General features: G+C 43.2%; 2 protein-coding genes across 2 annotated transcripts in view; one reads left to right on the top strand and one right to left on the bottom strand.

Moving 5' to 3' along the window:
- Positions 1 to 22,519, bottom strand: part of zzef1 (zinc finger, ZZ-type with EF hand domain 1) — a 31,524-nt gene extending 9,005 nt beyond the window's left edge. The window contains exons 1-50 of the mRNA XM_034891084.1: positions 22,106 to 22,519; positions 21,309 to 21,453; positions 20,979 to 21,173; positions 20,634 to 20,817; positions 20,318 to 20,517; positions 19,310 to 19,520; positions 19,088 to 19,204; positions 18,028 to 18,206; positions 17,660 to 17,758; positions 17,436 to 17,527; positions 17,198 to 17,343; positions 16,710 to 16,815; positions 16,284 to 16,502; positions 15,381 to 15,472; positions 15,012 to 15,232; positions 14,709 to 14,842; positions 14,072 to 14,142; positions 13,864 to 13,978; positions 13,521 to 13,686; positions 13,163 to 13,284; positions 12,957 to 13,079; positions 12,041 to 12,210; positions 11,866 to 11,947; positions 11,569 to 11,770; positions 11,118 to 11,251; positions 10,747 to 10,987; positions 10,527 to 10,606; positions 10,328 to 10,418; positions 9,756 to 10,227; positions 9,498 to 9,662; positions 9,128 to 9,247; positions 8,826 to 8,987; positions 8,562 to 8,694; positions 7,825 to 7,963; positions 7,553 to 7,718; positions 7,183 to 7,445; positions 6,349 to 6,521; positions 5,795 to 5,990; positions 5,513 to 5,676; positions 4,603 to 4,883; positions 3,800 to 3,974; positions 3,581 to 3,713; positions 3,260 to 3,486; positions 2,820 to 3,128; positions 2,638 to 2,738; positions 2,392 to 2,527; positions 1,897 to 2,256; positions 1,636 to 1,779; positions 1,236 to 1,404; positions 1,005 to 1,103 (exon numbers count right to left, since the gene is read on the bottom strand). Of these exons, the coding sequence (XP_034746975.1) occupies positions 1,005 to 1,103; positions 1,236 to 1,404; positions 1,636 to 1,779; positions 1,897 to 2,256; positions 2,392 to 2,527; positions 2,638 to 2,738; positions 2,820 to 3,128; positions 3,260 to 3,486; positions 3,581 to 3,713; positions 3,800 to 3,974; positions 4,603 to 4,883; positions 5,513 to 5,676; positions 5,795 to 5,990; positions 6,349 to 6,521; positions 7,183 to 7,445; positions 7,553 to 7,718; positions 7,825 to 7,963; positions 8,562 to 8,694; positions 8,826 to 8,987; positions 9,128 to 9,247; positions 9,498 to 9,662; positions 9,756 to 10,227; positions 10,328 to 10,418; positions 10,527 to 10,606; positions 10,747 to 10,987; positions 11,118 to 11,251; positions 11,569 to 11,770; positions 11,866 to 11,947; positions 12,041 to 12,210; positions 12,957 to 13,079; positions 13,163 to 13,284; positions 13,521 to 13,686; positions 13,864 to 13,978; positions 14,072 to 14,142; positions 14,709 to 14,842; positions 15,012 to 15,232; positions 15,381 to 15,472; positions 16,284 to 16,502; positions 16,710 to 16,815; positions 17,198 to 17,343; positions 17,436 to 17,527; positions 17,660 to 17,758; positions 18,028 to 18,206; positions 19,088 to 19,204; positions 19,310 to 19,520; positions 20,318 to 20,517; positions 20,634 to 20,817; positions 20,979 to 21,173; positions 21,309 to 21,453; positions 22,106 to 22,519 (8,638 nt within the window). The remainder of the gene's footprint in view (positions 1 to 1,004; positions 1,104 to 1,235; positions 1,405 to 1,635; positions 1,780 to 1,896; positions 2,257 to 2,391; positions 2,528 to 2,637; positions 2,739 to 2,819; positions 3,129 to 3,259; positions 3,487 to 3,580; positions 3,714 to 3,799; positions 3,975 to 4,602; positions 4,884 to 5,512; positions 5,677 to 5,794; positions 5,991 to 6,348; positions 6,522 to 7,182; positions 7,446 to 7,552; positions 7,719 to 7,824; positions 7,964 to 8,561; positions 8,695 to 8,825; positions 8,988 to 9,127; positions 9,248 to 9,497; positions 9,663 to 9,755; positions 10,228 to 10,327; positions 10,419 to 10,526; positions 10,607 to 10,746; positions 10,988 to 11,117; positions 11,252 to 11,568; positions 11,771 to 11,865; positions 11,948 to 12,040; positions 12,211 to 12,956; positions 13,080 to 13,162; positions 13,285 to 13,520; positions 13,687 to 13,863; positions 13,979 to 14,071; positions 14,143 to 14,708; positions 14,843 to 15,011; positions 15,233 to 15,380; positions 15,473 to 16,283; positions 16,503 to 16,709; positions 16,816 to 17,197; positions 17,344 to 17,435; positions 17,528 to 17,659; positions 17,759 to 18,027; positions 18,207 to 19,087; positions 19,205 to 19,309; positions 19,521 to 20,317; positions 20,518 to 20,633; positions 20,818 to 20,978; positions 21,174 to 21,308; positions 21,454 to 22,105) is intronic.
- A 225-nt stretch (positions 22,520 to 22,744) lies between these two features.
- On the top strand, positions 22,745 to 24,519 carry LOC117956159 (neuferricin). Its single transcript, XM_034891086.1, has 4 exons — positions 22,745 to 23,072; positions 23,250 to 23,390; positions 23,884 to 24,070; positions 24,233 to 24,519. The coding sequence occupies exons 1-4, from the start codon at positions 22,814 to 22,816 to the stop codon at positions 24,405 to 24,407; spliced, it is 762 nt and encodes a 253-aa protein (XP_034746977.1). The 5' UTR covers positions 22,745 to 22,813; the 3' UTR covers positions 24,408 to 24,519.
- The last annotated feature ends 1,075 nt before the right edge of the window (positions 24,520 to 25,594 follow it).

Genomic DNA, 25,594 nt, shown 5'->3' with positions numbered 1-25,594 from the left:
ACCAACCAGAGGATGCATGTAGGTGTTGCTCTCTACCAAATGAAACAGGTTTGCACTAGGCCTGCACGATTCGGAGGAAAATATCAATCATTATGTTTTTGCTTAGAATTGACATCACGATTCTTGCCACAATTTTTTTGACCATGACAGAACAAAACAAATCAGCAGTACCAAACCAAGGTTATTATAGTTTTGCATTATTTGTTAGTTTATTTTTATTTCTTTTTAAATTTTTGTTTTCAAATTCAGTTTAGTTTTTATCAGTTTTAAAAGCGGGTTTGCTAGTTTAGTGTTTATTAGTTTTAGTCTTTTTTGTAATATGGGTTGTTTGTCAGGGGATTCAAAAAGGTCAGAAAAAGTATTGTATAACCCAACAAAACATCATAACATTTTTGAAATATGCATTCACAATGTATTCAACAATAACACCAGTACATAAAATTTAGATATGATGATGAGCACAGACCCGCAGTGAGTACAGAATGTGTTTGTTGGCTGTCATCAACAGACCACAGAAGACAGACATCAACAGACCACAGAAGACATAAACAGACTACAGAAGACAGACTTCAACAGACCACAGAAGACAGACATCAACAGACTACAGAAGACAGACTTCAACAGAAGACAGACATCAACAGACTACAGAAGACATCAACAGACTAAAGAAGCAGATGTCTCCTTCATGCTGCTGGCCCTACGTATCCATACATCCATAACCGTAAAGTTACCGGGGTTAGCTTCTGTTTTGGGGAGGGGGGGGGCTTGGCGTTCTCCTTTACCTTGTTAAGCTAAGCTAGGTTAGCCTAGCTAACTAGGTTAAACCGAACCTAGTTTAAATTTCTTTTTAATTATTTAAAGATTAAATAGTTAACAGGGTGAATCGAGATCGCGATTTTATAACGATTAATTAACGATTAATTGTGCCTTGTTTGCACAAACGTAAATGCAAAAGAGTGTGTATCTGTTTTAATTAAAGCAAATTAAATAAAAGTTTAGAGTACCTGTCTGGAAACGTCCTCTGTGGCCTCCTGTAACCGTGAACTTGTAGCCCCACTCTGTGTTGCTCATGTCTGACATAAATCTGTAATACAGGGTGTCACCTGAGGGAAAACCAACACACAACACACATGTTGATAAATGGGATTTAAACACAATAGTCAACTATTTGGGATGTTAACACATATAAACATAGAGCAGAAAAAGAATGAACAACTTTTTTAAATATTGCTCACCTGGAATCTCAAAATCAGTCCATCTCTGAGGGGAGCCACTGAAGTTGTGGACATCCTGGAGGAAATCACTGCTGCTCGACATGGTGAGCTCATCACAGCCTTCCTCTGTGTAGGAGCGGGAGTCAAACTTTACTGACAGGCAGATGGCCCCTGGGATGTGCACCTTGTCCTAAGAGAAAAAAAACAACAAAATAGAGTCTTCAAACTGAATAAAAAAAGCCCTGTTTCAAATGAGGATCTGTACTAATAGCCATCTTTATTGCAAAGTCTTCTTTAGACAGTATACATTTTATGATAAACGAAAAGATTGACACCGAGGAGATGGCATAACCAATGAGGAAATACAGCAATAAGCTTTTTAAACACAGTTTGACTTTAATAGATGATCCAGTTCACCCACCTCAAAGTTGGTGTTGTTGTCATATGGGTGTTTGGACTCTCTGATCTGCACAGCCATACCTGGCTCCTCCATGAACTGACAAGCAGTGAGAGACAGACTGCACAGCATACTCTGGCTGCAACCCTTCAGCACCCTCTGAAGAATCTGATCAGTAACAGAGTATGACAATCACATTATTCCACAAAACACCTATAATGCATCATAATGACATGCTCCCTTTAGACACAACAAAAACTCCACATTGACTCCCCTTCTGCCCACCTTCTCCCAGAGCGGCCTCTCCTCCAGCTGCATTAACATGTCCAGGATGTAGGCCATGTGTGAGGCACCGCTCAGTTCTAGGGCCTCTTCGCTCAGCGCTGCCTCTGCGGGCCAGTCGGCCAGCAGCGAGGCCAGCACATGGCGGGCGTAAAGCGTGGCGATGGCCTGGTTGACCTTCACCAGGTATTGACGAACTGCCCGATTGCTCCGCACATCCAGTTCCTTGTGCAAGAGAGCTGAACTTTTGGTGCGTCTCTGTTTGGCGTAGCTGAGCTGTAAGTCGCTCTCTGAATTTGTGATGAGCTTCTGGGCCACTACGTTAATCTCCTCGGTGGCCTTTTCACAGTGACTGGGTTTAGACTGTGGCGGGGGGGAAGGGTGATATATCACAATATTGACATATGACAAAAATTAACATCTCAAAACCGCTGTGTGATATTGTTTTCAATTCATAACAAAATATGCTAATCCAGGGCCAACTTTTAAACAACTCACCACACATGACACCACAATCATATCAGTGTCCACAGCCTTGGTGTTCCTCTCCTCAGAGCGAGGCCGCTTGGTAGGTTGCCACTTCTGAGCCAGCATACGGATCGTCTCATCAGTTTTTATCTCTTCCCCATCAAATCTGAAAACAAAAAACACAAAGGCACAATACATAACAGAAGGTAGTAATAGATTATAAAATATGACCTTTACCGGGATATAAAAAGAGATTATTTATAGGTTGAGGCTGACCTCTTCTGCACCTCCAGGAAGAAGGAGTCAGTTCTTTTCATCTGCAACTCATACATGGCTCGCAGGATGGGCAGAGGGGCGTTTAAGGCATCGTGTGTGATCTGCATCGGAAAGTATGCATTTTAGATTATTACATCAAACTTAATTTGTCTGAATGTGTTTTGAGTAGTATCCCTCGTCACCTGGAAGCAAATCTTTGTCTCTTCATCGAGACCCTCCAAGGGGTCGGGCTTGTTGACGTCAATTTCGTCAGCACAGCAGCTGGAGTGGTCAGAGTCGTGCTCCTTGTCCTGCTCTCTTTGGTCTCGCTCTGGGTCCTGGGCCATGGAGTGGATCTCCCTCTTAGAGGAGTAGAGCATGATGGAGAGAATCTCTAGATCACGCAGCAACCAGAGTTTGCTGAAGCCTGTCCCTTTGCTGCACTTCCTCACCAGCAGCTGGGTCAGTCCTGACTGCTGGATGTCCGCCTGAGCTTGCTCTACTCCATGTTTCTACACAAGAGGACAGAAAAGAATGACAAAACCACCTCTGGAATAATTCTTCTGATCTAAGACATTTGTTTATAGCCAAGAAGCACTATTTAGATTTTGGAGTTTGTGGATTCCTAGGTCATGGGAGTCACCTTCAGTGTGTTGTAGAGGCCTTTAAGAGCCAAGGAGAGAACCCAGGAGGCCTCTACAGCATCAGGAGAGCCATTGTCCTGGCTGGTCTGCAGAAGATGGCTGATGATAGTGGTGAAATTGATCAGGTAGCGGCTGAGCAGGGTCTTTGGGGAGTCCTGGCCCTCTGACTGCCCTGGGAGACAGGTTGCAGTGGAATCCTGAGACTGGATGAGTTGGTAGTCCTTCACTAGAAAGAAGAGAAAGCACATAGACGGTTAATTCCATGTTTTAATTCAACACACATAGGCAAAGTTATTAGAGTGTGCTACAACTGCACTAACCTGTTTTCCTCTTGCGTGTCTTAACGTCCACCACTGCAGCATGGTTCTTCTCTGTGAAGTGTTTGAGCAAGATCATATTGTGCTGTTCGTTGGCGTTGTCAATAAACACCGTCTGGGTACCCACACACAGCACCTGATATACACACAAGAGTAGTCACAACTAAGCGTACGAAGTTAGGGAACACACTGTACATATACTGTGGTATGTGTTCCGCCTACCTCAGGGAAGCCCACCAGCACCAGCAGGGTGAAGAGGTTGGTGCGTTTGAGAGCTTGTGGCAGCTGCTGAATACAATGGTCAGTGAAGGCAGCGATGACTGCGTTCCACTCGGGACAAGCATTCAGACAGTGTAAAATATCTGCCACTGTGCACGCCCAATCCAGACCAATACGACTGCAAAACAGAAGAAAATAGGGGAAATCGCAATATAACTATGAAAGCAAATATTTCCTTATCAATGCAAACATCTATTAGCTTTCTGGCAAATAAGATCTCAACTGTGGGATTAAGAGATAGCATCAGTATCTCAGTTCTACATCTGTTATTACATTATTTATTAGACTTTGGTGGCGTTCATATGTGTAACTTTCAAAACTAAACAAACACTGGATACAAAAAGAAAACAGCTTTTTAACTCACGCAGGTGTAACTTGATCAAAGTGCCAATTTGCAGAACCATTTAGTATTATTAAATGTTATAAAGATTATTGGAGATGGAATTTCAATGCTGTGAGTACACATGCAGCCTGAGATCAAATTGCTTACTTAATAAAACAATTAATATTACTACTACTATTAAAAACGTTCAGGCAGACTTTGTGAAAGAACAGGTAAGAGCATAAAAGTCATTTTTCCATTTGCTTTTATCAGGGAAGGAAAATATCTGACATGGCTGTTCTGGATTGTCTAAAATGCAGTGCAGAGCTGTTTTAGTATTAATATCTCCAGGTGTATCATCAAGAAAACTGATATATAAACTACAACACATTTCCCTTGTGTCATCAGGTTTTTATTCTGTTACCTGTCTAAACAGACGGCCCCCAGGCTGAAAAGCAGCTGGGTGGTCTTCCAGCCCTGGGTGTCTGAACTTGTTGCCTCTGCTTGTGTCAGGAAGTCATATTTGTCAACCAGGGCCTCTGTGACAGCAGCGTCAGCCTCCATTGGAGGGATTCGGAGCAGCAGCTGACCCAGTAGTCCAAGGGTGAGGTGGAAGGTCTCGTTGAGAGAGCCAGCATTGAAAATGACTGCCCTGAAAAGCTTGGGCAGGATGGAGTTCAGACTGGGCAGGGACAGGGTGCTGCCCTGAGGATACAAGAAAGACAGGGGAAATGTTATCTGTAGACAAATGGAAAACATGCTGAAGACAACGCTGAAGCAATTTTGGGAGTAGTAACCATATCAGGAACAGAAGTTCCTGTTGTCTTAACTTAACAAAGTGTCAATAGATTTTAGCACATTTGTTTAAATTGGAACATCTTACCATAAATTTAAAAAAGGCTACAGTAAGCAGCAGAATGCTGGAAACAGCTTGTCTGGCTCTGCCCAAAGGAACCAAAATGTGCACATCTAAAGCTCACTAATAAGCACATTATATCTTGTTTGTTTGTGTAGAAAATCTGCAAAAAACAATGTTTATCAATGACACTTTGTGGTTTTTATTCAGAGGTTTGTGTGGGACTATTTCTTGGCTAGGAACATTAACGTCCTGGAGTCTCGTTTGTTGCCTGGCAACCTAACGGTGTTGACAAGACTCCAGGGAGTCACTGTACCTGCCAAAGACATTGCCCGGCACTTAACACTACAGATAAAATGAATCCTGTCACCCAAATCTCGGGAAGAAAACATATAAGCATAATTCCCAAAAATGTCGACCGATTTACATAGCGTTACATAGACTCTAACCCTAAAAAACGGTCTTTGGTTTCACTTACTGGTTTGGCTGGTGGAAGCATAGCAGCTAGTAGTCCCAGGATCCTCTCTCTGGAGCACTCTGAAAACACATGCTCCTGAAGGGGAACCTGGGGCAGCCTCTCATCTGTCTCCTTGACAACATCAGATGCTGGAGAGTTGACTATTCCTGGACCAGACTCTGAAGCTGCGAATGATTAAAAAAAAACACAAGGCTGATCCAGACAGCTAAGAGAGAGTCATACCCACTAATGAACACAATCAGACCTGTAAGCAGCCCCGGTGCAGGTAGTCTCAGAACTTACGTCGAACCACAGGAGAAAGGGGGTCCTCACTGGTCACAGAGGGAGTCTGGCTGAGGCTGGAAGAGTCCAGGGTGTCCTGGGTAAACAGCTTGCTTTTCTCCCCCTCTCCAGTGCTTGAGGGGGACCACACCTCTGGAGGAATAGGGGGAGGAGAGCCCCTGTCCTTTGCCTTGATCTCCTTACCTGATGGTTTACTCTAGTGGTGAAAAAACAGCAACAATTCAGTAGGGTAACAGTGCAGCAGTGTGGGATCTTGAACTGTAAGAATTCTAAATACTGCATTACCTACATTACAGACTGAACAACAATAGACTGAAGGTATGTATTTCTACCTATTTTTGTACATCAGCTGGAACATTTCCAGATATGTTTTGTGTGGGAATTGGATAATGTGACCTGGTGAATCTCTTCTAAATATTATAGATGTGTATACTACAAATGTCTGCTCTATTTGCTTTTTTCCCTGTTCTTCTTCATGCCACTGTAATGATCCACTCCTCCAACATCATTATTCAATCTTTATATTATCTAATACGGTGACTTCTGTTCCTAACCTTGTCCCTGGGAGACGACGGGGAGCAGATTGCTGCAGTGCTGCCAGGGAGCGAGGACGTGTCAGTGGCTGTACTGAGCTCCTGAGAGGACTCTGGTGAGACTGGACACAGCTCACTATCAGAAGCTGATTCATTGGACGACAGCAGAGCCAGCAAGGCTGAGGAACGTAGACCTACGTGGAGGATGGCATAGAAAGGTTGCCATAAAAACACAAAACATATGGTGAGCAAATTAAAAAACAGGTAAGAAGAATAGAAATACTATGTGACAATAAATCTAAGACATAAAACTAAGACATTCTAAACAGACTTTGTGTTGTTGAACCAAAATTCATCAAAAAATGTCCAAACAATTAATGGATAGCAGAAACTTATCTCTCCCAAGGTCAATGTTGTGTTAAAAGGAATAGTTCTACAATTTGGGAAATACTCATACTCGTTTTCTTACTGCCTTACATGAAATTACCTATACCAGTCTTGCATCTGTACGCTAAACACAAAGTTGGAGTTAACAACTTCTATCTAGGTTTGGAAAAATCCTCTTCATCTCTAAAACTCATTAATTAGCACATCAAATTATCTAGTCTGTATAATATGTATAAAAACTGAAATGGCCAGTATTTTGAATTCCTGGAGTTTTTTCATCCCTGTGATTTACACATTATTTAAGTTTCTCTTATTTTTTAGTTTTAGTTTTTACAGAGCAAGGTAAGCTGTTTGCCTACAGACTTCTCATCCAAGTCTTACCAGGAAGGCAAATAAGCGTATTTCCCAAAATGTAGGACAACTTCTTAAAAAAAAGAAAAGAAAAACGGAATTCTTGTTTGTACATACCTTTGCCAGTTTGCCCCTTAAGCAAACATTCAGTGATGAGTTGGGAGCAGTGTGTCTGCAGCGCTGAGGCCTGGCTCAAGGTGTTGCTGTCCAAAGACTCTCCCTCTATCTGCTTCTGACTGCATAGTTCGGACGTGTAGAGGGCCAAAGCAGCAAACAGTAACCAGGAGTAGTTGTGGATGTAGGGCTGGATCAAGCGGTGACGGTCGCTGATTCGTATGGTCACCATGGGGTACACTGTGATCCGATGAGTGGGCAGGTGGCTGCAGATTAAAAATTTAAAAAATTAAAAATAATGAAGTCAACTCAGGAGGCAGAACACCAAACGGCAAGTAAGTTTTAACAGCATGAGAAACTATAAATGTGTCACCTGTCGGGATACTTCTTTGCATTGTAACAACCAAAGCACAGGTCAAAGTCCTCACAGACGTTGCAGTTGATCCTGCTGCCTACAATGAGCCCCTGGCAATGGTCACAGGCGTATTCCATGTTCACCATCTCATGGTCATCCTCATGGCCCTCAGGCTTGGCACCACCTTGTCAAAAACACACACATTCACATTTAGGGTTGCTCTGATCTTCTTGTCAGACTAATGATTAGTGACTGCATGAGTGTATGAGTAGTGGAGTGTATGAGCTCACTGAGGAAGCAGGTCTTGCAGAGGTCCATATCCATGCACTGCAGACATCGGTAGCGGTGCCAAGGTGCCATCCTCTCACAGCCGTCACAGGAGATCACAACATTGAGCAGGTCACAATAACGCGCAATGAACATGTGCATCTGTGAATTAAACCGGGTTAAATACACAGTATTATTGTCATCAAACTTTCCGACCTATGCTTTGCAAATATTTGCATGGATCCGAGCTCAGTCATCTACTTGGAAATATTCACCTACTTACAGCAAACAGAATTGAAGAAGAACCTTTTTTGGATTGGGTCATATTATGACAGGAAATCAATACAGTAGCTACCTCAGCCTAACCATTATTGTGTGTATGGGTTTGTTTGGGTCTGTATTAAAGAGAAATACACAAATGTGTTTGTTTCAAACACTTGTGTGAAGTAACACTAAGACATTACACTAAGATGGAGGACATAGTAAACATTACACTTGATTAATTTCAGCATGCTAATGTTAGCATGGAGCTCAAACTACCGATGTGTCTACATACAGCTTCACAGAGCCATAACCAGTTATATTACACCCACATCTTTTTTTAAATGGGAGGTTGCTGGTTGTCTTTAAATGTATTAGCTGCAGGACTACATCTGCTCTATTCTTGGGCAGCTGGGTTCAGAATTGAGTGCCATTTGTTTCCCCATACAGCTCCGTTGTTTGCTAATGATCAGACTTTTTTTAATGCACTGTGATGTACCTTTCTCCTGTCCTCCATGGTCTCCTCTTCATCGATTTTGTCGTACCACTTCTCAAACATCCCGTCCATACACTCATCCATCCACTCCTGGTTCTTCTTGTAGTCTGCAATTTCATCCTCCTCTGTCCATTGGCTGAAAATTAGTTTGAACAATAGAAAAAATCTATCATCTCTGCAATTTAAGGGGCTTAACATATAGTAATTGATTTGAAATGAATAGACTCATGAGGCACGAAGAAGCTTCTCAGATGGGGCGAATATTACCTGATGGCAATGTCATGAACGCTGATGTTTTCCTGGGACATGCTGAGCAGGAGGTCAGGAAACTTGATATCCAAGAAGAGAGGAAGGTCATGTACCTCCCAGCTTATGTCTAGAAGGTGCAACAAGCAGGTCTGCACACATGACAGGGCTGGTAGCAGGGCTCTGGAGAGCAGTGATGAGGATCAGGTTACTCCACAGCACACACACTCACAATTACACTCATCAGTGTCACAAGCACTTTTAAATTTCATTGAATGCAGTAATGTGTGAACGTGGTGCATGTTACAAGGATACCAGCTTACTTCTCATTCAGGCTGCTGAAGCCTTGAACTGCCTCCACCAGCATGAGCACCAACTGGTGGTAGGAATGCCTCACCTCCTCTCCTAGCTTCTCGCCACTGTCTGACAACTGAGAGAAATAACTGAAAAAGACAAAGCAAAAGAAAATCTTCTTAAAATCTACCTGAAATTCATATGTCCTGATGTCAATACTAACAAATGTTTATCATCTAAGAAACCAATCAATATTATTTTTACATAATTACAAACTTTGTGACAACACTGTTCATAATCAAATATTTTGAACTGTGCTAGTCTATAGTTTAAACATTCAACCTATGATGAATTATTTGATTTTCCAACTTGAAGTGAAAACATTTCCTTCAGATGTACCTGGTGAAGTCTTTCTGGCATGCCAGCAGCTCCTGTAGGAACAGGATGCAGGGGGCTTGGAAGAGGTGTGGCTTTCCAAGGGAGCGTAAACACTGCTGAACCATCTCCAGGACCTTGCACACACTCAGAGCCTGGGCTTTGCTCAGGGACAGGGTCTGCAGAATGCTACAGGGGGAAGATTTGGATGAGTTACCCTTACTGTATACGGGAGAATTACACACATTAAAAATACTAAATAGAAGATTGGAGGTCAGTCACCTTGCTGTTGTGAGAGCCTGGTCCCTTATAAAGTTTAGAATGTGTTTGAGTATTGGGTAGCGATCCTTGACAGAGGGGGTCATGCGGGGCTCTTCTATAGATCGACAGGACAGGAGGCGCAGGCGTGCCCGACTGAATGGGGCTTTACGGGCGCAGGCGGAGGGTGAGGCTGGTTCCCCTGACTGAGAGGAGAGGCTCTCTATTGAGCCTCTGTGGCCTTGTCTGCCGTGACCACAGGAAGATGAGTTTTGAGCTTGAGCATCAGACGGCTGGCTCTGCCCTGCCTCTTCACATCCTGCGGTGGGAGGTCCTTGTGTGGAGCTGGCCTGGAAGTCTCCTTCCGAGATCGAAGTTGAGCGGAGCAGTGGAGCACTGCTGCCCTCTGCAGCTTTGGAAGAGTCGCTGTCATGGCACGCTACTCCACAAGGGGTGAATCTGAAGAGCAATAGGCTCTTCTCAATGCACATCTCAGCTACAGAGAAAGCAAAAAACAAGTCAACAAAGTAGCATTAAAGATATAACAGAATGGGTGAAAAGAAAGAGTGTGATTGACTTAAAGCGGAGGTCCTCACCTAGTGTCTCCATGCTAACCTCATCAAGACCCCTTTCCTTCTCGTCAGGAACATTCATTTTGCTAACAAGGTATCTCTGCTTCATCTCCAACTGACAGGGGAATAAACATATTGAGTACGATAGTGCAGTAACATGATCATATATACACCTAGCAGCAGATAATCAACCAAAAATATGAACCATGACCGTAACACTCACCATCCATGTTCTGATGCTATCTGCTAATGAATACACCTGCACAAATTCTTCACTGAAACAGGACTTGCAGTCCTGATTGACTACTCACACAAAGACAAAACAGAAGGGAGAAGTCAACTCAACTAAGTTATTCAAACACGCAAAATTACCAGGATAAGACACAGCAAGAAGAAATAGAACAGCTTTTGCTCTATGACCACTGATTAAAGCCAAGCATTACCATAGGTCTTCAGGGCATGGTTGAGGGCGGGTGTGTGGTATACCATGGCTGCCCAAATGGCATTCACAGCTTGGTCTGTCTTTGATCCGGAGGCAATCTCATTCCTCATTGGCTGCTTTCTGCAGGACTGCATGAGAGTCTTCATCAGCTTTGTTCTACTGTCTGTCGGTTCAAGGGAAGGGTTCCAACGGGCAAAATCCTCCAGGAAGCTTATTAACTCATCAAGAGTCCATGTGTTTGTCTACCACACAGAAAAGCAACAGAGTATTAGAGCACCACCTAGCTGCCGAAATCAAAAAGCAAGGGGATAATGTAAACCTAGGAATGGAACTTAACTTCTACATAACTGGCTTAAGCAGATGTGACAGTACCTGGTCTGTGGGTGTTTTAGTCTGATTCGTTTCCCTTGTTTCACACAATCCGTGTCGCAGGATGGGTTTCCATAAGGGAGAAGCCTGAACATGGGACATTTTCCCCGGTGGAAGCTCCTTAACAGTGCGTATCTCTGGAATGAACAGCAACTCACAAATATCAGCATTTCAATCTCTCATTGAGGGTTGGAAAATTGCTCGAGTGTTGTTATTCTGAAACAGGCTGACATCATTTTTACTCAAATCCAAAGTATGTTTAACAAAACTAATTTTCCAAGATCTGTTCATGTAAGCTTCAAATGTACAACATTTAAAAATAAATAATAATAAATAAAAACATATGATTTTAATTATTGCCCAACACAGTCATTACCAAACTTTTCTTTAGTTAAGTCTTCACAAAAAAACCTTTGACAGACCTTTGTTTGATAAAGGTTAAAAACAGTCTCACCGTGGGGGGATTTCAAGGCGAGGGTTCTGGAAGCAAGACGACCCATCAGGCGAGCCACCAGCAGCTGCAGGTCAGACATCCAAGAAATAGTGATATCTGGCAGCCCCATGGCTGTCACAGTGAACTTGTAACCCCACTCACTATTACTGCTATCAGAGTGGAAGAGGAACTGGAGTTGAGGGCCAGCGTCAAATGTCACCTTCTGAAGGAGCAAAGAGAAGCAGCAGGCGTGTGAATTAAATAAGCAACAACTGTGTTTTTCATGTGGAGACAACTGAATGGTTTCCCATGTCCTACCTTTGGCCACTTCTCACTTCCAACCTTCATGTCGTAGCGGACCTTCCCACCTCTAGAATCTGTGAACTCCAGGTAGTCGTATCTGTGAATATCAAGAGCAGAGTGGATGGGTTTGAAAAAGTCTCACTAGGGATAAAGAAATACATCTGAATATGTAGTGTTTCACATCAGTCACCTTTTCTCGGTCTCACAGCGTTCGTCAAACTCCACCTCAAAGGAGGTAGCACCAGGGCAGGCAAAGATGCTGGTCTCGTGGCGGCTGTTCTCATAGTTGTGAGGTGACTCCATGCTCCAGGTCCTCAGCACCACTGGCTGCTGAGGCTGGTGCCAGCTCTCCTGATCCACCTAACAGTGATGAGGCATGCACTTCATCTTACAATCAATGGAATGTAACTAAGTGCATTTACTCAAGTACTGTACATTACAGTACAAGTTTGAGTTATATATTACTTCAGTATTTCCATTTGATGCTACTTTTATCTTCCACTTCACAACAAGTCAGAGGGAAATATTGTACTTTTTACTGCACTTCATTTATCCGACAGCTGCACTTACTGGTTACTTTACAGAGTGACATTTATACAAACCATATGTATAAAAATATGATGCACTGTTGATGCACACACACATATTTAACTACGCAACAGTAAATAAAAGAGTTCACTTAGATCCACTTTTACCAACTCAGCCAGTAAAATGATACCTTCACATTAGACTGTAATAGTAATAGTACCATAATATCATATTTTAGTATAACACTCACAGAGGCCATTTTCATCAGTACATTTACCTTTGATACTCAACGTACATTTTGCTAATATTACGTAAATACTTTTACCTTAGTGACATTTTCAAAGAATAATTTTTACTTGTAATAGAGTATTTTTGTATTGCTACTTTAACTTAAGCAGTTGATCTGAGTACATCTACTACCACTGTTTACAGTAGTGGTGCTGTCATGCTGTACTTCTCCAACGCTCCACGCCCCAAGTACTGGTCTGCATTTCCACCTGTCCATTCCTACTCATACAGTGGGATACAAGGCTGTATAAATTGTGGTAAAGTAAGGACTAAATTCAGAGTGGACTGACCTTAGAAAAGATGTCTCCAGTGTCACTGGACAGGCTTTTGAGTAACTCGACCAGTGAGGAGAAGCTCTTCAGCAGCACACTGTGTGGGATGTCCAAAGAGCACAGCTCCAGGAGTAAAATCATCTGCCAGGACCAGAACAAATATGACGTTCACTCAGCACGGTCGGACTTTATAACTTCAAAATCACAAGATAAGATTGTATTACCAGTTGTCTGAAGACTGTGGCTAGGATGGAGCTGCCGAGTTTGTCTGTAATTTCAGCACCAGTGTACCTCCCCAGCAGAGAACAAAGGACACCTTTGACACTTCCCAGGAACTGATTCACATCTGTTAAAATATAGAAGAAGCATTTTGTCAGACTGAAAGCATATCCTCTTGTCCACTCACTGATGAGTTCTAAACAGTGTCACTGTTGGTAAGGAACCATTACACAATGGTACACACGTTCGTCCATCTGTTTGACAACCTTTGACTGATCAGGACCCGGCTGTGTGCTCTAATAAACACAGAATCTAACCGTGAAAGTAGGAAGCTGTAATATCACACATCTCTCAGTATCTCACATTTTAGTAGAATGTGTCTGGCATGCTCCATAGCGATAGGGGTGGAGGCTCCTCCTTTAAGCTGTAGGAAGCACCAGGACAGCAGACTACCCTGCAGAGCCCAGAACAAGGACAGCAAGACAGTCCTGCTGGATCCACTATTCTCATCCACCATCATCACCTCACACTGAGAGATGGGGAAACAGTTGAACAGAGAGGAACATTAGAAAAGGTCCATGGAGAAACAGAGTGGGCTGTTGATAAATGATAAATCATTTTATGAAAGAGTCCAAACGATTACAAGCTGCTGTTGTGTTGATCAATACTGTGTTACGTGTGGGTTCTGTGTCAGAGGAGGCCTCACCTCTCTTGTTGCCACTAGCAGCAACGTCTCCATAACTGACAGTATGGGACTGATGTCAAAGTCTGAGTGGGCTCCTTTAGGAGGGAGCAGGAGAAGGCCACTTGGATCCTGATCACTGCACAGAGAAACAACAGCTGCTGCTGATCCACTGTGATCGGGATGTGTACGAGAATATGATCATGAGTTTGTGTATCTACAGTCTGCTTACCTGAAGTAGTTACAAAGCGATTCAAACGTCACCTTCACTGACTCTGGCTGATCATGTTCGGTAATGTTTTTCTGTAAAAGGCATATTATCATTATAATTATTTTCATATTAGTATTATCACTAGGGATGCACCAATACCATTTTTTTCTTAGACCAAGTACATTTGGGTACTTCACCTTACCAAATACCGACATGAGTACCTAGGGTGATGGTTGGGCGTAAGAACCTTTTTGCACATGAGTTGAACTTTGGGTGAGTTAGCGTTATTAGCTGGCTTAGTGCAGGTGAAACCAACTGTGTATCTCGCAAAATTACCCCATTAATAATCAATCTTCTACAGTAGTACAAAAAGGTTATGTATTATTATTAGAGAAATGGACACCTTGAAAGGTCAGCTGCAACAAAGACAAAGATGATCATTTGAAGTGAAAGTAAAGGCACGGTGGCACTTCCCAGCAATGACGAGGGTGGCACTGCGTCAAGTTGGGCAGCACCTCCCTCTCCAAAGGCAAACATCGGAACGGCCAGCGCAGAGCAGTTTACCGCGGATCATGTGTAGGTGGCTTATAAAACTTGATACTGGTATTGGTATCTCTGCATCCCCAATCATCATCATTATTTTTTTTAATAAACTCACCATCATGTTGAAAAGTTTGTCCCGCCTGACGTGTTTATCGGGGAAGAAAACAGCTGCTCCATTAAGAATGGCCTTGACGGTTTCCTTGTGCAAAGCTTTTTCCACTAATGTCTCACCCTCTGGAGAATCCACAACTGAAACACAAACAACATAAATATTACTGCTGCATAGATTCTTCCAAATATATCATGAAAACCAACTACTGTCCAAGAAATCTATACTGAGAAATTTAAATGAAATGTGACCATTGAACCAAATACTTTTGACTACTCGCAGTTGTATGAAAGCTGACAGGGTTCTTACTGTGGCAGAGGTGAGTGTAGAGTTTACAGACAGCCCTAACAGAGTCAGACAGAGGCTCTGCACTGCTGGATGGGGATGGACAAGCTGCTGCTGTGGCTCCCTCATCTGGCCCCCTGCTCTCCTCTGGGCCCCGTGGCTCCAGTGGGTTGGGCAGCATGGGGAAACAGTTCTGCATCAACTGGAGCAGCAGAACTCTGCTCTTCAACACCTCCTCTCCCTCACTGAGACAAAGACACATGCTTAATTACTTTAATATGTCTGGACAGTTCCCAAGGGCATGAGCAATGTGCCTGATTGCGCCAAATGGTTTCTGTACTAACGGCTGTAGGACAAAAAACAGCCACAGTGACAGACAGTATGACTACTCACATGTCCCTGAGTTTGCTGTAGAAGTTCCAAAAGAGGTTCAGACCGAGACCACTGAAGTCTAGAAGATACTTCTGCTTGAATTGAGAGGCATCCTGTAGAAATGGACAGAGAGGAGGGCAAAAGTCTTAAAAAATATCACACAAAAAAACAAAATAAATATGCAGTACCCGCTGTCTCTCAAAAGTTCAGCAATACAGTAAAAGGAGATGTTGCAATGTCTCCTCATGACTACAAGAGGGCAGACTAACCCACTGTTAATGAAATATAGAATGTAGTGAAAGTTAGAGCAATGAAGAAATTAACATATTCAAAAATATGTTAGGTTACCAAAGGAAATGTTGTATTAGGGTCTTAAAAATAGATTTCATTTAGGCCAAATGTCCGGTACCTTCCGCTTTCTTTGTGTTGGGATTCTAAACTCTGGTTGATTTTGGTTCCTCAAATCTCTGCAGGGTCAATCCACACAGCTAGCTACACTATCTGTCCAATCTGAGTTTTCTGTTTTGTTATTTTTTTGGGGATTCATTTTGGGGCTTTTTGATGATATGCATAAGTGACACATGATGGACTCAAACCCGGGCCGCTGCAAAGGACTCAGCCTATTTGGGACCCACGCTCTTACTGCCTGAGCTAGAGGTCGCCCCCAATCTGAGTTGTCTGTGCAAAACAAAAACAACTTCTGAACGTACAAATGTTCCACCAAAACAAGTTCCTTCCCGAGGAAATTTAGCAGAGACACCGTGGTTCTGTCCGGCCGCCCAGGATGATTTTGATTGATGTAAAGAAATGCCAATACACCAGAGCACGTTTTTCTCCAATCCCAGAATAATGTTTGGACTAGCCAGACCCTCCTTTGCAGCGCTGGAAGGAAGTGAGACTACAGTAATAGTGTTTAGTAGTTACCGTATCTCGCGTAAGCTGCTGTATGAAAAAGAGCGTCTTGTTAAGTAGACAAAGGCCAGTGACAGCATCACAGTCGAAGCTCTCTCCCTCTGTACTGAGGTCGTCCAGGTCTCCGAGCCTCTCTGCCCCGGGGCACAGATAGCCACTGAAGGTGAGGGACTGCACTCCGAGGCGCTCAGCAGAGTCCAGCCTGGTGCAGAGGAATTTGACCATCAGGAACTGGGAAGACAAGGAAACAGAGGAATACGAGGTGGAGTTACTTGATAATGACAGCAAACGATGGCCTTTGTTTAGCATTGTTTAGTATCTAACAATACTATTATTTATGTATTTTGGAAATACTAAATAATAAAATGTCTGCATCATGAAAACATCATTTTAGAAGCACAACAGTGTTACGGAATAACAGGTTGATGCGGTGTGTACCTTTGCAACGCGACACTGTTGCAGCTTGATCTCCACGTCGTTCCAGTCATCCTCGAGCTCAAACCAGCCGATGGGCTCTTCCTCTGACTGCGTGGAAATCTTCACACTGTGGGCCAGGTGACAGAGTGGGGTGTCAGCCATTCACACAAACCACTGAGGCAGACCCCCACACTCCATAACTTACACAAACTCACTATACTGTATGAGTACTAGCATGTACTCTTCAAGACCAGTACTCCTTGCTAATCAGAGATTTCTTCTCTTATTAAAGCAATAGTTTGGCTGTTTTGCAGTATATCAGTTTGAAGTTATAGGGCGTAGTTTCTGTCGCCCCCATGAGGAATTCTAATGACAACAAATCTGTTGGTGCATCCACATGATGCAAGCCTTCCATGACCACGCAACTTGTAAAATCAATAAGCACAAAAGCACACTAAACACAAATATCAGGAATATAAAAAAACAGCCAGCTATGAAGGGATCCTTACTTGTCTTGAATAAATTGTTTGCAGTCCTTGTAGTCCCACGCATCGTACTTTTTAAACCTCCTGAAATGTTTCTCTGCATCAAAGGGGTCTTCATCCTTGTACGCAAACACCAAGCCGCATTTTGCTCCAATGGCTCCTTTTCGCACCTGATCCCACAAACCAGAGATTAAGTCCTATGTACTCACTGCCGGAGGGATCACAATTTTCAAAAAAATAGTGAAATCAAATGGGGCCTCACTTTGATCTTCATCTGAGTGACCTGGAAGTTACTCTGGTCCTCTGTCGACAGGATCACACTGGCCTTCTTCCTGCCACTTTCTGTAAGAAAACCTTTGGAGCAATAAAAATGTTCAGTGATACTCAAGGGTACGTTTATACTTAAGCTAAAGGCCTTTTTAGCCAAAAGTATGCATTCAATATTATTGGTATTTTCTAATGGAATAAGGATGGTCTTAGTTGTACCGTCTCCAGTGGAGGATTCTGCGAGCATGTTCTCTGGCCCTGATTTCTCTTCTTTACTCTTCACATCACAGGCCTGAAGGTGTAACTGGAGGGGCTTCCCTGTAATGGGACACAATGCACTGTGACAAAGTGCATTTTCTGTGACATATATCATAGTTAAACCGTTTCCATACAGGTTATAATTTAATTCCTATACTGGATGGACATGATCACCAAACTGAACTGCGGCTTTGTAACCAAATTAGGTATTTTCCACTGTATAGTCTACTAATGCACCTCCTCCTTGTAGGCTAAGCACTTTCTCTCCTCGGTCTATGGTTTCAAATGGCCTTGTGTGAGTGAGAGTAAAGGAGGGATGGCCACCTTACCATTGCGATTAAGTAGTCGCAGCCTAACGGAGGCCATAGACATGATGAGGGAGGAGGCCTTGTACTCTGTCTCTAAATGTTCGCTGATGCAGGACAGGGCTTGGAGCACTTTTGCCACACTGCCTCTGGCCAGAGCAAAGGCCAGGAGGGTCATTTCTGCATCCGGACTCACACAGCAGCTACACAGGAGCAAAAACAAACAATAACAAGTTGCTTTTAGTTTGTTTCTCTATTTCAGAGTGTCAGTGCTATTTTGGCCAAATAAATATATTTTCATGCATGGTCATTACTAAAGGATAGGTTTATATTTTTTCAAGTCAATTTCAAAACACTCACATTGTTCCTATTGTCCATGCTGGCTGCAAAGCATAATTTATCAACCATAGACTATTAAAGCCAGATATTAGCTTTGGTTAAAAGGTGCCCTGCCACACAAAACTGTTTTTAGAAAAACTTTAGAATGCATTTTGGCACAAGGAATCTGAATTTTGTTACCTTTTTAAGTACATTGAAATTGCTTAAGAAGAGATCTTTGCAGCCTGTATGGACAAATAGAATAATTACAGTACCAAATAACCCTTTCAAAGTGCATATAGGCATGACTTTATAAAATGCAAACCTATACTTTAAGCTGCCACCAAGAAATAAACATAGAGACTATGTAATCTATGACTACACTTGGATAAAGCATTGTTTACTCAGAATACATTACAGATGACATTAATTTGGTAAATGAAAAGAGAAAATAATAATTCTGGCTTTGGAAGTTTTGATTCCTGCACCTTAGTTTGTTCAACACCTTAAAATATAGCAGTAACATCACACTTTAACACTGGGCTAATACTGATTAGTGGCAAATACTATTTCTATACTATATTCATTCTTGAAAAGTTTGGAACAAACAGACCCACAGCCAACTGGACAGTACATCAAATGGAATGGAAATAGTGTCCCCCCCCACTAAATCAATACTTTGATTTTAGCCAGTTTTCATTGTGAGGATGGCAGCATTATGAGCTCGGTGAGTTAGGGTGCTGACGTAATACTAGGAAGTCCTTACTCTGCTATCCTGAGGAGAAATCCATCCACCTCCTCCAGGATGTTCAAAGAGAAGAACTTGGGGAACTCTGTGGATGACGGTGTTAGGGACAACGGTGGCATGTGCCGTAAGGCTTTTCTAGGAGAAAAATGCAAAAAAAGTGCTCAGAACTCAAGCGTTGGACCAATCAACCTACAGCATTCTTTTTTTTACATATGCAAAAGCATGAGTGGTGCATCTTACTGTGTGCTCTGAAGGACAGTCTGAGCCAGTGCAGGGTTAGTCTCCATGGATGCAGTGACCAAAGAGGTGAGGAGAGACAGGTACCAGATGGCTGAAGCATCCGAAACAGACACCTCTTTACTCTTGGTAATCTGATAGCCCAGCGTCTTCAAGCCATGAATCCGTGTGTCACACCCGTCGCTCAGGCACCGCTTAATGTTGATTTGGATGTCTGGGGTTTTGGTAAAGAGATAATGCAGTTAGCAGCCTGATAGAATCCAGCCTGCAAAAATGCCATAACCTGTTGCTTCATCCTCTGAGAAAAACATCAAATAGCTCTGCTGATTGAGGGAGACACAAATGAAACAAATCACCTGTCCTAATAACTAGGACAAGTTAAATCAACTCAAAGCCAACCAATGAAGTTGAATTTGCTCATGAAATTCAGCAAATCGTTCACAGCCACAAAGCACATATAATGTACACAAAGAAACAGGGCTGTGGCAGATTTAGCCTCTAGTTAGACCTTCAAACACCAGGACTGCTTTCAAAATACATGAATTTGTCACCATTATCCAAACCTCTGGTAATATTTGACCGTTCTTGCTCACAGCTTCCTGGCTCAACCTCGACCTTCTGCTATCCTCATTCCTACATCATCTTAGCAAAAAAGGAGTTTGTGAGTTTCTGTTAGGCATGACTACTTCTGATGAAAAGGTGGAGGTGGGGCCTATTTGCTAAACAGAGGGTCCTTTAAGACCTAAAGCAGAAGAAGGAAATCCTGAATGTAACCCCTGTCTGCACTGTGACGTCTAGATTCCAACTGAATTCCATCCCAGGTTTTATGGAACCTTGCATGAAGATTTAAAGTGAGGCATTTAACCACTAAACTATCAAAAAAAACAGTAACTTTACAAAAGGGGTGGAAATAGGAAAGACAGTTCTTTTACAAACATTATTGAGGGACCCCCCAAGCCTAAGATACATAAAGACTCAACGAAGCTGACAGACAGACAGGTGGCGACTCACAGGGGTGCGTGATGTTGGCATTCTCCAAGAGAGCTACGTAGCCGGTTACATTGCTGGGGATGCGGATATCTCTAATCTCCTGCAGGGAACGCCGGTTTTTCCCGACAGCAACGGAAACCAGCTGAGGCATATAGCTGTGGTCATTGGAAGCCACGGCAATGGCCAGACGTCTCAAAACCACATCTGGTTTCATTTTTAATCTGGGCACAGAAAAGAGACACGTTTTCACATAAATAATGCATCATATACATGTGTATGGGGAGGAAAAACTGCATTCAAAGACCATGCTGCCTTGAGTCCCATTTTAAAGACATGCCTTATCCAGTGTGAGCGTGCACTGCCGTCCGACTGCCAGAAAGATGCCGTTTCCCCGTTTGTCATCTTGTAAACGTCTGCAACATTGGATGAAGCTTCTAATGTGCTGTAGCACTGTGCAACCACCTTGACTTTATCCACATCCGGATCATGGTCCAGCTCTGCTCTGTACTGGATATCCAAATCTGAGAGACACAAATAAAGATTAGGACAACTCTCTCAAAGCTGTGGAAAAAGAGACGCAATATGTTACCATATTCCTCAAAATACACAGGAGAACATTCAGTTAAAACCCCGTATTCGGCACGAGCCGGCCACTCTATTTATCTGAAGGGCTGGTGTTCACCTTTCTCCTTCTGCAAGAGAAATTCCAAGAAGTCCTGGACCACACTGGACCTCATGGTGCAGATACTGTTGTAGCCTTCTAAAATAGGGAAAGGGATGGCACTGCTGGGAATACGATTCCTGTGTAAGAATTTAAGGATCTTTGAGGCATGTGCTCCTAACCGGTCTTTGGACTTGGAGAATATGTCAACAAAACCTGCGTGAAAGAAATACAAAATAAAAAAAGGGTGAAAAGACACGCAGGGTAAACTTTTATAACCCATTCATAAGAATATGAATGAAGGCTGAAAGGCAGGATGAACAATCCTGGTAAACAGGTCACATCTCATACCTGGAGTGAGGGAGCACGCCTGTAGCTGTCTTATCACGTGACTCAGCTCTCCCTTTAGATTAGCGCCATTGGAGTTCTTCAGAGCAATCAGCATGCTCTCTACATCCACCACCCCATCCCCCTCTGCATCAAACTGTCCAAAGGCCTGCAATAAGAACAAACACAGTACACATTGTGACACTTTCTAATCACTCCCACTCCTGTACAACATTACACACCTATATAGGTAGAACTTAAAGCGCAAATGGGCCAACAATTTCTATGCTTCATTCCTAGGGCACACACAATCTTCTACCTCTTGCTAGTTATCAAGTTATATGGATCTTATGTCCGTTTGACAAATGTTCTTTATTGCTCACATGGGCTGGGTTTTTGAACCAATGTAGCCTATAGTACTTTAAAGTATAGCAGTGGCATTCCATGTCTACCTGCACGAAGCCAAATGCAGACTAAAGTACACGTTCAATAGTCAGGCTTTTCATCTACAAGCTTAAACAACAAATGTCAGCCAACAAAGTGATGTGTCATGCTACAAAAAGCCAAAGCTGACAATCCAGTAACAACAAACCAGACAATCAAAGGGGACATCAGGAAAAACCTTTCGTCTGACTCATTGACTCAAACCCTTGATAAAACCAAACAGATTACAGGATATCTTGTCACTAGGTTGTCATATAATGTGCAGGGCAACAGCTGTCAACCATTCATCCACAACAACAATAATAATAGACATGACATGTAGTTAACGACATTCTAAGTGACTTGCAGGAGGCACGTTTGCTTTTGGCTCTATATACCTCTTCACATTCATCTCTCGGGGCATCTCTGCTCTCCAACATCTCACAAAACTGTTCCACATTGACATGCTCTTCTCCTCGGTTTAAGCGGTCCTCCAGCCACCGCACCAGGACACCCTCGTTCCCGGCTAGGACAGACTCATGAATGGCGACACCGGAGTCGCTAATGCGAGCCGCCGCTTCTCTCAGTTTCACTTGCTCTAGGAGTACCCCGGGGCTAGGTGGTCCACCGGTGGAAACGGGCAGGTTATTTGATCCCCTTCCGCCTTTTCCAGAACCGGAGCCACCACCGCCTCCGACACCGACGGCAGTGGCCGCAGAGGCCGGACTTTCTTCCGCAAAGCCGGGGCTCTCCGTTTCTATGTCTTCCTCGTCGCCGCTGCCTCCACCGCAGCCGCTCTCTGCGTTCCCCATGCTTGTTTCACCGGCCTAGGGCTCCCCTAAAATCTGTGCGGCCCACTGGGCGTCAGTTTCGAAACGGTTGTATCGGTCTGTACACAGACCTCTAACCTAGAGCTAGAGCTTTGCCTTGCCGTTCACTACTACCGCATTGACGTTCTCTACGTTAGCGTGCCTCAAACGTCCTTTGCGTCATCAGTTTGCACATGCGCTGTAGTGTTCCTGTTCACGGAAGTAACTGTGTGGTTGTTGACTATTTTAAAAGGGGAAGAGCTGTGATGCAAATGGAGGACATACCTAAACGCTTAAATGGACAACGTGCTCGGCTGTGTATTGGTCGCGTTTCTAGCACTGACACTTTTGTTCATTCCTCGCGAGTGGGCCGTTACGTTCGGATACGGATCAGACAAGGGGCCGCCCATGCGGCTCCTGAGCACGGCTGAATTATCAGCGTACGACGGGGAGGAAGGCAGCAAGGGCCTTTACCTGGCCGTACTGGGCCAGGTGTTTGACGTCCACAAGGGGCACAAGCACTACGGACCTGCTGGTGCTTATCACTCTATGGCAGGTGATTCTCTCACAGAGCCCATACTGGGTTTCTCTCAGCTAACAACCCCAGAGAGATCTCTCTTAATGTTAAAGTGTGTCTGCTGCTGATTAACAGCCCGAACACGTAAATTCCAGTACATTAGTATTCCATACCCTGTAATGTCTATATTATATCTTATATATATATAATCTTCAGGGAAAGATGCCTCCCTGGCCTTCATCACTGGGGACTTCACAGAAAGTGGCCTGTCAGATGATGTGTCCAGTCTGTCCCCACTGCAGGTGGTGGCCCTTTATGACTGGCTGGCCTTCTATCAGAAGGAATACCAAAGTGTAGGTATGTAATGTTTTCCCTCCGAGTATTTTAATCTCAATCTTTTGGGTAGCACATGTATTTTTTTTTTACCAAACAAAACCTTCCCACCATCTTGTACCATCAGGTTCCATTCAGCTTTATTAAAGCTATTTGCCGACATGTAGTGCAGATTCTAACATTACTCCTGTGACAGTTAGCCTTCTGCATTAGGGGCCTTAACCCACCAGAAAGCAGTAGCTATGAATGGCTCCTTCCAAAATGTCAGATACAGTAAAGTGAACAATGAGGCCAGAGCATGCCGTGTGTGCGCGATTGAAGCTCCTAATTCTCCATATCTGCCACAAGCAGAGTCTAAAAATATTAATATTCTGAAGAGCTACAGCTAGGGCAGTATTTTGAATAGCTTACGACTGATGTCTAATAATTTACCTACTGCTAATTTAGGTGGTTCACCTCATTTCTTATCAATCAACATCCATCACCAACCTATAGCCTCCACCGTGTTGAATTTCAGGTCTGTTAATAAGCCGGTTCTATACCGAGACTGGGCAGCCCACAGAGGCCATGTTGCAGGTGGAAGCATTACTAGCAGAGGGCCAGCGAATCAAGGCCCAATCTGAGGCAGAGATGGTACACTTCCCAGCATGCAACTCGGAGTGGAGCGCTGCCAGGGGAGGAAGAGTCTGGTGCTCCATTAAGAGGTATGGAAATATTTCTTGCCTAATCAAATATTGACAAGCCTACAAGGCACATGATGCAATGCGGTGATGTGCTGCTTACCTGTATTGGTGCATGTCTTACATTAGCAGGTGTTAATGGTATATGACAGTATGAACAGTACTGATTGGTTTGATTTTCTCCAGCGGTGGAGTGGAAAGAGGCTGGGCAGGTGTCCCGCGAAAGCTCTTCTCCCCAGGCTCCAGTAGTGTTCGCTGTGTCTGTGTTGAAGACCCATCTGCAGCAGAGGAAGACCCCAACCTGCAGAAATATGACGACTGCCATCCGCAGGCCAACTCATGCTCTATTGAAGAGTTTTAATCCCTGGACAAGCCCAGAAATTGGACATATTCATTGCCTGTTTTTTTGCTTGTTTTTTTAATAGCATAATCCTCAGGGACATAACTTATTCACAATAAAAAGGACGATTTAAGAAGAGTCAATGAATTGTTTTTTTGATGACCTTTATGTAAAGTTGTCCTCCCTTTCTCTAAAAGGATACACCAGGAAGAGACAGGCTAGATATCTGAGCATACAGATACAATATAATGTGCATAAAAGATTAAACAATGTGCATAAAAGATTAACATAGGCAAGATTTAGGTTTGTCACAATGACAAGCACAAACTGCATTTAAGTACAAAACAGTTGTAGTGGTCAAAAATATCACACATTTATCTGTACAATTTAACAATACTTAAAGAGGCCCCGCTACTTGGCCACCCCTCTACGCCACATTCTCCCCAATGATCGGAAATGTCATGTAATCTTGATAAAGTGCACCCGTTAGGCTTAGAAATCAAGAAGCATTAAATGTGATGGGTCAAGACAACAACTTGACCCGAGGCAACATTGTGGGGAGTATGATCTTTCTACAAGGACCTCATGGCAGATAAAAAATGGAATGTTATCATTTGTTGACTGATTTTGAAGTAGGATTTAAGAATATAACAATGGCATGTAAAGGCTACAAATTAAATGACATGCATAGGCATAATAGGCATTCCTGTAACTGAAGTGGATTGTTGATAGACTTGGACATTTATATTTCTTTTTGATAAAATCAAGTTTTTCACGTCCCATTTTCCCAACTCGCCATCTTAAAAGGTAAGTATTTAATTTGGCTGATGCCTACACATGATAGACTATGCACCACTGATGGAGAAAAACAACCCCATGTCATGAGAAATGTCATCCTTGTCCAGTTGTGCCATCTTTTACCTCAGTAAAGTAAATCAATGTCCATGTGATTCTGAATCAAACTGGATCTGTCTAGATTAGATCACATTTGGAAATGATGCTCATTTATAACAACTTAAGTTGCTTTCCCTTTATGTCCTCCTTGTCTGTCCCACGGTATCCAGTCAGTACAGACAGAGTGAAAGATGAAAGATTACAGAAAAGTGTTGATAATTCAGTCCTTGGAGATTTACTGATCTAGGGGCACTTTACACGTTTGCTCTGCTCTTGGTTGACAGCAGCTCTCATATAAATGTAAGTATTCATTG

The sequence above is a fragment of the Etheostoma cragini genome, chromosome 13, assembly GCF_013103735.1.
Source record: "Etheostoma cragini isolate CJK2018 chromosome 13, CSU_Ecrag_1.0, whole genome shotgun sequence".
NCBI classification, from domain to species: domain Eukaryota; kingdom Metazoa; phylum Chordata; class Actinopteri; order Perciformes; family Percidae; genus Etheostoma; species Etheostoma cragini.
This window is presented reverse-complemented; position numbering and strand designations above follow the sequence as displayed.

Bases quoted from the DNA above. Each gene is read 5' to 3' on its own strand.
- LOC117956159 (XM_034891086.1), top strand. From the start codon at position 22,814: ATGGACAACGTGCTCGGCTGTGTATTGGTCGCGTTTCTAGCACTGACA. The intron at 23,073-23,249 runs GTGATTCTCTCA...TATAATCTTCAG, and splicing joins TGCTTATCACTCTATGGCAG to GGAAAGATGCCTCCCTGGCC. The intron at 24,071-24,232 runs GTATGGAAATAT...GATTTTCTCCAG, and splicing joins GTCTGGTGCTCCATTAAGAG to CGGTGGAGTGGAAAGAGGCT.